At 44.6% G+C, this 9,535-nt stretch overlaps 1 protein-coding gene across 1 annotated transcript; it reads left to right on the top strand.

Moving 5' to 3' along the window:
* Window positions 1-2,166: 2,166 nt before the first annotated feature.
* neff1 (neuronal intermediate filament family member 1) lies at window positions 2,167-8,313 on the top strand. Its single transcript, XM_086112397.1, has 4 exons — window positions 2,167-3,018; window positions 4,592-4,909; window positions 5,065-5,189; window positions 6,420-8,313. The coding sequence occupies exons 1-4, from the start codon at window positions 2,269-2,271 to the stop codon at window positions 6,751-6,753; spliced, it is 1,527 nt and encodes a 508-aa protein (XP_085968523.1). The 5' UTR covers window positions 2,167-2,268; the 3' UTR covers window positions 6,754-8,313.
* Window positions 8,314-9,535: the final 1,222 nt, after the last annotated feature.

The following is a 9,535-nucleotide window of genomic DNA, read 5'->3' as shown; positions in this document are numbered from 1 at the left end:
CAAATAATGAGGAATGTTCTAATGCTGCTTCAGAGCTGGATGATGAGCTGATCATCTGAATCAGGTGTGTTGCAGCCGAGAGAGATGGAAAGCAGGCCCGGAGCTGGACATGCCTGCTCTAAATGGTCCCTAGGTGTGAGTGTGAGCGCTGATAGTTGTTCGTCTACGTGTGTCCTGCGGTTGGCTTGCAACCAGTTCAGGGTTTATGACACCTACTACTATGACAGCTCGGATAGGCTCCGGCACACCGGCGACCCTTTTGAGGATAAGCGGATTAGAAAATGGATGGATGGATGGTTATTATTAATTCGAGTTTTTCTTTCATTAGATGGGAAGTCAGATTTTAAAAAATAAAGTAATACTTTATATCCTATGCACACCCACTAGTCCAAACACAGTATTCCGATTAATATTGTGTTTGTGGAATATGAATTAAGCAGAAAAATCCACCTTTTTAAAATCTATTTAAGGGGCTTTCATTTTGCCTTGTACTGCCACACTTACTGTCAACTGAAAATGATATCATAGTCAGTGCCTGAGTGCTTTGTTTGCTAATGTCACAGCTGTATTTTGGCTTTGGTGATTTGATCATATTTGTTTGTTTATATGTTAACTGAACGAATCCAATAACTGTGGTATCTCTTGACCATGTCTATCAGTAACTGCATAGAGAGTACGGTGGGTGTGCTTGTGAGTGGATGATAGTACCAGCAAGCAGTGACTTTTCCCATCCTGCTGAGTCACTGTCAGCCCACGCGCCGCCCCACCTCTTCAGCTGGCGCTTGTGTCACCACCACTCCCTGCAAAGCGGCTCGGTGCAACACTGCATACTGTCTCTGATTGTTACTCCCTTTGCTTTCGTTGGCCAACCGATCTATTATAGACCCAATGCCTTCCAACCAACAAAGGTGATGAACTAAATGCACATTATATTGTGTCTACCTTATATGAATGGCCACATGGGTGGATGCATAAGAATAATCAAACGTGAAGTAGGAATACTCCAACATGATGATTGCATTAAAAGTGTCCAAGTGTGAAGATTATTCGGGTATGTGGGGAAACAATGATGGACCGATGAGTGTTTGGTTCCTCCTATTGGATAAATTGCATAGAATCATAAATAAAACTTATGGAGACAAGTACGGTTGGTCATTTTAAGGTACTGTACATTGGAAATACTGTTTAAAAGTTATTTCCAATGACTTTGCATTGGCTCATCCTCATTGTATCGAGGTGGCAAGGCTGCAGGCTGTGTGTGAGTGCATGGGTGTGGTCTCATCTCAAAACCGGCCTGGACAAGGACCAAGGCCAGAAACACATCTAGACATCACTTCAATGTCATCGGATGACTGAATATTATTGATGCCGTGACCTTGGGGTTACAATCAAGAATGAATTGTTTTGTGACACTTTGTGTAGACACTCGCTGCACTTAAATGGTATAATCCTGCGAGAAAGAAATGTTAGTTGGCGTTCATTAATAACCATCATTTTCCAAACCGCTTATCTTCACAACGGTGCTGGAGCCTATCCCGGCTGTCATCGGGTGGTAGGCAGGATATACTCCAATTGCAGTAATTAATAATCAAATAACAATCAAATGCATTCCCTCTTAAGCAGAAACACATATGCAAGTTTTCACGTTCCAGGGGAGTGTGAGAGCATATCATAAAAATGTTTGTCTCAATGCAGAGGTGGGGATAGGAAGGGGTGGGGGCAGACTGCAGTATAACAAAACGCACCCCGACGCACAGCTGTGGGCCCCGCATCGATCCCATTTCTGCAATGACAGCGGATAAAAGAACCACAAGCACACCAGGGATGTCAAGTCTCCTGGTGGCAATGAGAAAATCCTTTATTTGAGTTTTTTTTTTTTTTGTCATCACCTGCTTGCAATGACATATCGTCACGTTGAGGGTGAATTTTAGATGGACACACGTGTCCCAAGTGTTTTGGTTTGGCGAGTTGCATGTCGATACTTGGGTGACACGACAGCAAAGAGGCGCTGAATGAGTGAATTCTTGTCTCCCAAGAGGGTGGGGGAATCTGCATGGGATAGCAGGTCCCCTCCCAAATCGCTGCCCCCGCATCCATCCATCCCCTCTACCGTTGTTTCTGCGTCAGATGATGCGCAGGCGCCCCTCCCTATAAAAGTACCTGCGTGGAACTCGATCACTGCACGCACACCGCGCTTGAACTCACTTTGTGTCTCACACTCGCTCCACTTTTACGGCTCGGCACGCACCAGCAAGTGGCTAAGAAAACATGAGCTACTCAAGTGAAATGTATAGCAGCAGTTCCTATCGGAAGATATTCGGCGATTCCCCGCGTGCCGGGCGTGCGGGGATGATCAGTAGCATCAGCAGCAGCCCGTCCCGTGTGCACTCCTCGGGGTACCGCAGTCGCACCTATGGCTCCCCCGCGGTCATCTCGTCCAGCAGCTACCGCAGGAGCGCCGCGCCCGGTCGCGTCTTCTCCTCGTCCATGCAGGACTCCCTGGTGGACCTGAGCCAGTCCACGGCGGTCACCAACGAATTCAAAATCATCCGAACCAACGAGAAGGAACAACTGCAGGGGCTCAACGACCGCTTCGTGTCCTTCATCGAGAAAGTGCACAACCTGGAGCAGCAGAACAAAGTTCTCGAGGCGGAGGTGACGTTGCTGCGGCAACGCAACAGCGAGCCGTCGCGCCTTCACGAGCTCTACGAGCAGGAGATCCGCGAGCTCCGCGCGCGCGTCGAGGAGCTGACCCACGAGAAGAACCAGATGCACCTGGACTGCGTCCAGATGAACGAGGCTCTGGAGCGCCTGCGGGAGAAACTCGACGAGGAGACCAGGTTGCGGGAGGAGGCGGAGAACACCTTGAAGGGCTACCGCAAGGACGTGGACGACGCCACCTTGGCGCGCCTGGAGCTCGAGAAGAAAGTCGAGTCGCTGCTGGACGAGATCGCTTTCCTGAGGAAAGTTCACGAGGAGGAGCTGCAAGAGATGCAGTCGTCCCTCCAGGCCACGCAGGTAGGCGTCGCCTTACGCCTTACAGTTTGCAAACTTTACGAGCTCGATATAAAGCGCAATATTGTGCTACACAGCAGTAGTGTCCCATAATGGCACTGCAGCTCTGCTGCGCATTGCATTTTAATATTGTACAGATGCTACATTAGCCAATATGTACCGTGTTGGAATGTAAATAAACCACCCAGACGTTTTTTTTTAATCGCGATTTGACGCATTCTGCCTTATTGAATTAATGCGCACTCAAGCCATATGGTAGGCTATGGCAGTTCACTATGTTTCAGATCCGTGGTCCCACCCTTTTTACAACAAGCTCTTATGACCGGTGACAACCTTTAGATGTAGAACCTCATCTATCTATCTATCTATCTATCTATCTATCTATCTATCTATCTATCTATCTATCTATCTATCTATCTGTCTGTCTGTCTGTCTGTCTATCTATCTATCTATCTATCTATCTATCTATCTATCTATCTATCTATCTATCTATCTATCTATCTATCTATCTATCTATCTATCTATCTATCTATCCCGTACATATTATCCAATACAAAAACAGTCACAGCCCTGGCAGAGTTGTATTCATTTAAAAAATGGTGTACTGTATATCATACGGAGAAGTGAATCCTACATTACAGAGCAATACAGAAAGACATTTTAATTTGTGATTGTATTGATAGTTCTAAGGCAGGGATTTCAAACTCATTTTGTCACGGGCCAGATTTTAGGGTCTTTATGACTGAAACCAGGGGGTTGGTAACAAGAAAATGCTTACAGTATCACTCGTACTTATTACAAATGAGAATTTGAAATGTTGGTAAAGATCATGAAAGTTACCATCTTTGATTTGGTTTTGCGGGCCACATAAAATGATGTGGCGGGCCAGATCTGGCCCCAGGGCCTTGGATTTGACACCTGTGTTCTAAGGGAACAAATCGGTTACATTTGAGAAGAGGGGAGTGATAAAGGTGAGGGAGGGTTGAAAAATGCGCAGAAATAACGCATCATTGAAGGGTGTGGTCTCCCCGAGGCGCAGTAGTCAGGACAGGCCCCCTGACTTGCTCTTCACACAACTTCTGAAAAAGGACCTATTTTACTAGCAGCACAGTAATAAACATAAAAAAAGGGTTCACAGCAACAATATATTCAAAATATATAATTTACTCCCACTTCTAATCTGGTATTCATCTGGTATTGTACAATCAGGTTTAAAGCAAGGAAAATTCAAGACCTCTGTGAGTAAATGTAACTTATAGTGAAGTCAATATAGTGAAAGATGGTTGTTGCAGGTTGATTTCTCCAGGGTATTGCCAATTTTTTGCCATATAAACGTGTGACTGCACAGCAGAAGCTCGAGTCAGCAGTTAAGCATTCAATTCAGTCCTCCAACAATCAATCAACAACAATTCACCTCATAAGCATAGATCAAATGCACATTCACTGGCCAGTTAGGCGCATCTTGATGATCTTGATGAAGCAATGCAACACAAGCACCATCAACTCGACGATACTTACTGCCTCCAAAATTGCAATTATAACATCTGAATCTAAAATGCCTTTGAAAACTGTCCAGGTATCAGTGGAGATGGACATGAGCAAACCGGACCTGGCTGCAGCCCTGAAGGACATCAGGGCTCAGTATGAGAACCTGTCATGTAGGAACCAGGCCCAGGCAGAGGAATGGTATCGTTCCAAGTTTGCAACGGTGACCGAGGCCGCTGCTCGCAACCAGGATGCCATCAAGCACTCCAAGGAGGAGCTGACCGAGTACCGCAGGCAGGTGCAAGCCCGCACCCTGGAGATTGAGGCCCTCAGGGGCCATAATGAGGCCCTCGAGCGGCAGATTGCTGAGATGGAGGATCGTCACAACAATGAAATTGGAGACATGCAGGTAGGGGGGAAGACAGGAAGTATTTAACGATTCAGACTACAAGTCACAAAATACGAACACTGCACAGCCCTGCTGAATGCAGGTCTTAGCTGCTATATGGATGATCACCTCCTTCGATGTTTCGCTTGACCATATGCCAATGCATGTGATTATAGGATACCATTCAGCAGCTGGAGGCTGCACTGCACAGCACCAAAGGAGAAATGTCCCGACACCTGCGCGAATACCAGGATCTGCTCAATGTCAAAATGGCGCTTGACATTGAAATAGCCGCTTACAGGTTTGAAACATTCTGAACAATACCGCCATTGTTAGTAGCAGTGTCCATACCTGTCAACTTTTCGGAGCGCCAACCTGTATAAACTACCAAAAAAATCCTTATAAAGAGCAAAAAATCCTTATAACATACCAAAGGATTTTATATGTCAAAATAACGGCAGAAAAAAAAGACCCATGAAATTTTCAATGATATTTATTGTAGATCTCCATAATACAATGTCTGGTTAATGTCTAATCATCATTCTACTTAGTGGCATTACTGTGTTCAGAGTTGTATTCCTGCGTTACTTTTTTCACCAAATTTTCAGAATCCGTATGATTTATGCGATACGGCCATATACGTAAGATTCACCGCAAAATCCGTATGAACTATGGCTAAAGCGTATGAGTTGACAGGTATGAGTGTCGCCCATCGTGAAACAATCAATTCAGTTTGTAGCAAAGCGGAGTCAGGAGGCTTGATAGTCAACTCATCTAGATGTAGAGTTCACTGTAAGTAAATAAGTAAATTAATTAATTAATTTCGGGGGGCCTGAAATATTTAATTTAAGTTGCAAAAACTTTAAAATATAAATTACTGACATTTATGGCAGCAAGGTGTTGTGACTTATATCTTTCAATTGGCGTTCAATAAAAGTTCTGTAAACTCTTCTCTCTTTGTTGTATAAAAGCCAATTTTCAGAAACGCATTCAGTTGAATTGCCCAACTGAAAATGTTACCAAAGTTTGCTGCCTTAAAATTTGGAGTTAACCCAACATTATCATGATTATTATTATTATTTTACAGTGTATGTGCATATTCACAATCTAAATATGTCAGGCCACTTTTATCTCCACAGGGACAGTTCACAGTTGAAATGATTTCAAGTAACTTTACACATTGAAGAAACCTCAAACAAAAGCTCGGCACTATGACGTTACCGTCTGCCTTGGCCAGCTGGGTTGAGCGGGGCAGAATGTCGGGGAGGGAGGGGCAGGGGGGGGGGGCAAAGATTAGCTAGAGGGAGAAAACAGGATGAAGAAGTGGGAGAACAATGGGCACAACAACAGCTATATCAACAACAGTAATAGTCCCATTCTGACAGCTATAAGGCAAGTATGTGGAATCTTGCAATACAAAAATTTCAGATCATCAAATTGTGTCACCCTACATTTAAGGTTCCCCTTTTTGTCATAATAGTTGCAACAAAGGTGGCGATGTAATCTATTGCACTGGTCCTTGGGTGTGTAGGAAACTGCTGGAAGGCGAGGAGTGCCGCCTCAGCTCCTTCGGTGGTGCCATGGTGCAGTCCGGTTACCCCGGCTTCTCCTACATGTCGTCCCGCCCGTACTCCCTGGGAGCCTACAGGAAGTCCAAACCAGAGGAAGAGGAGGCAGAAGATGAGGATAAGGAGGACGAGGATGAGGAGAATGAGGAGGAGGGAGAGGATGACGACGAGGGAGCCGACCAGGAGGGAGGTGATGCTGAGGAGGACGAGGAGGAGGAAGAGGAGGAGAAGCCAAAAGGGAAGGATGAGAAGGAGAAGAAGAAGGAGAGCCCCACTGAGAAGACCAGCAAGAACTAAACTGCTTGTGTAGTTTCTTCTTCATCATCATCATCATCATTTCTCATTGTTCCTGCTTGTAAGCTATAGTGACGAATGACACGCACGCACGCACGCGCACTCGCGCACACACACCCACCCACCCACACACACACACACACACACACGCACACGCACACACACACGCACACACACAGCATTCTATTTTTCTGTCGGTTTCGTCTCTTTGCAAGGTGTTCCTGTAAAAGATGATGAATTTAGATGGGGGTAACTGAATCAGCACCTGAATGAGATGCATCTACACTTGATCAGATCGTATGATGCCGTAAAGAGATCATTTTCTCTACGAAAGCAATTGATGTGCCAATCACGACCATTAAGAAAAACCCTCAAAATAAAAACTGCACATACTATAGCACACACGCTTAAAGACAAATGCACAAAGCATGACACGAAAAGCCAGTCCAACTTTTACGGTGCTACTAGATTTTGACAGTTAAAAGTTGACGGCCTGGCCTTTTCTTTTTTTTTGGGGGGGGGGGGGGGGCAATAATAACAGTACCAGCTCACTACGTAACATCAGCTTGTCATTCTGGATTGTAAAGCAGAATGAATTGCTTCCATTTGGGTCCAAACTTGTGTGTCCCACAATTAAAAAACGATCTTCCTCCCTGGCATCAGTGTCCCGTCCTCATCACGTTATACAATGTGAAAATAAAAGTCAGCATTCACCGTCGACCATCCGTAGCCATTTACCTTTTTGTCTTTGCATCCCAATGCCAAAATGCAGCAATGATTGCAACTCATATAGTATACATACATACGTGCTGGTGTGTTTATTTGCTTGAATGAACAACTTGGTCATACCAAACTGTCTCTGTGTGCATATTCAAAAACGAAACAGAGCGAAACACAAACGGCGTGTCCAGTCTATCGTTACATGTCATTTTTCAAGTATCTTCCCTCGATTCATTTACCCGCTTCCTTTCTGTTCTTTCTTTCTTCGTGAGAACCAACCGAGTTGAAGTGTGTTTGTCAAAAAATCATGGCCGTATTTTTGTTGAACGTAGCGTTGTGAGCATGGCTGAGTGGCAGGCAGCTGAGAGTGACACTGACAGCCCTCCACTCAGACTGCAAGTGGCAGATGGTTCGTGATTCGATGGGACGTCCAAGGGCTATTTTCACCTCAACCTTTTATTGTTGTTCTTGTTTTCGTTTTACTCCAATCTGAAGTGTCAGTCACGGCACCGTTCATCACGTCCCACTTGCTTGCGCTACCTTCTCCTTGACAAATGAATGAAACGATGCATGGCCTGATTCTCAGAGCTTGAATACTGCACCCGTGGTTGCTAATCATTATTTGCTTGTTGTGTGTTCAATTTAAACTTGCCTTAACCATAACTGAAACTATAAACTACAACACGGCCTCATCCGCTGTCGTACCTAACGCTGAGGTAGAAGAGGAATACCGACACTTTAACAAGGTTGATCTGCTTTGTAAATAACTGTGACTGTACATGCTGCTAGCGAATGCGCAGTGATATTTCTCTCAAAGCCAAATAAAGCCATTTATGATCCAAACATGTCCTGCGACTTTTTTCTCTTCTGGTACGAGCCTCTCTAGAAACACGTACAAAGATGTGTGCCGCGTCTTTGCATAAATTTTAGGCGTCATTTTCATTTTTTTGCTCCCCCCAAACATATTCCTAAAAAATTTGCATTGTAATCAGATAGCGCAGACCTGACCTGTCTTTTCTCACCATCTGAACTGCAAAAGAATCGCCCTCAGAACTTGGAACTTTTTGATGACCACCATATTCTCACCATGCAAACTTAAATTTGGTTTCAGGGAAGTGGCAAGAAGTAACAAAACACATATACCAGGGGTGCCCATTACGTCGATCGCGATCGACTGGTAGATCGTGGACTGGCCAAGTCGATCCCGAGTAGTGTAGAGGAGAAAAAAACCCCAACCATTTGTGTGGCTTTGTGCTTGTTAGTAATATATTTTTTGTGTTAATGTACACTGCATCCGAATCATTTTATCAGTCTCATTTTCACAAAAAGTATAAAAATAAATAAAAATAAAATAAAGCACATAAATCTTTAACTTACGGTGGTGCGTGACCTCTGTCACTGGAAGTTGTTAGCGCTCAGCAGTCTGCAATTGCAGCTTGTGATCAGAGCTGTAGCACTATATCTTTTATCGTTCTCATTATTCTCATTCAGAGTTTGTTTCGTGTACCATTCACATACCTGTCAACTCATACGGTTTAGCCATAGTTCATACGGATTTTGTGGTGAATCTTACATATATGGCCGTATCGCACAAATCATACGGATTCTGAACATTTGCGGGGGGTTTTTCACCAACTCCAAATGATTTGGAGTTGGTGAAATCTTCCTGTGTCAATGCATGTGACACCTGGAGATCAATGACGCAGTTATGGGCCTGCAAAGTGAGGATATTGATGTGAAAGTGAGCAGATTCATTGAAAATTCAGAGGTTGGATCAATGCCATGTCGTAGGCATCTCGTGTGTTGCTTGCTGAAGCAATGCCCTTGATCTGGTGGTGGCGCTTCGTGTGCTTCACTCAGCAGATTTAGTGTTGTGGGGATGCGTTTGCAATCCTCCTCCTCACTGACACTTTGCAATATGATTTTAGGTGATTGAAACTTACTGCCTTACTTACTGACCAGTGTCCCAAGTGACCTTATGTACTATGTGCTGACTTACAAATGGACACTTGGGCACCTGTCTCTAGAACATCCTTCTAGAACACCGGTGTCAAAGTCAAGGCCC

Source organism: Hippocampus guttulatus, chromosome 5 (genome assembly GCF_054856545.1).
Source record: "Hippocampus guttulatus isolate MCC_2025c chromosome 5, RoL_Hgut_1.0, whole genome shotgun sequence".
NCBI lineage: Eukaryota > Metazoa > Chordata > Actinopteri > Syngnathiformes > Syngnathidae > Hippocampus > Hippocampus guttulatus.
This window is presented reverse-complemented; position numbering and strand designations above follow the sequence as displayed.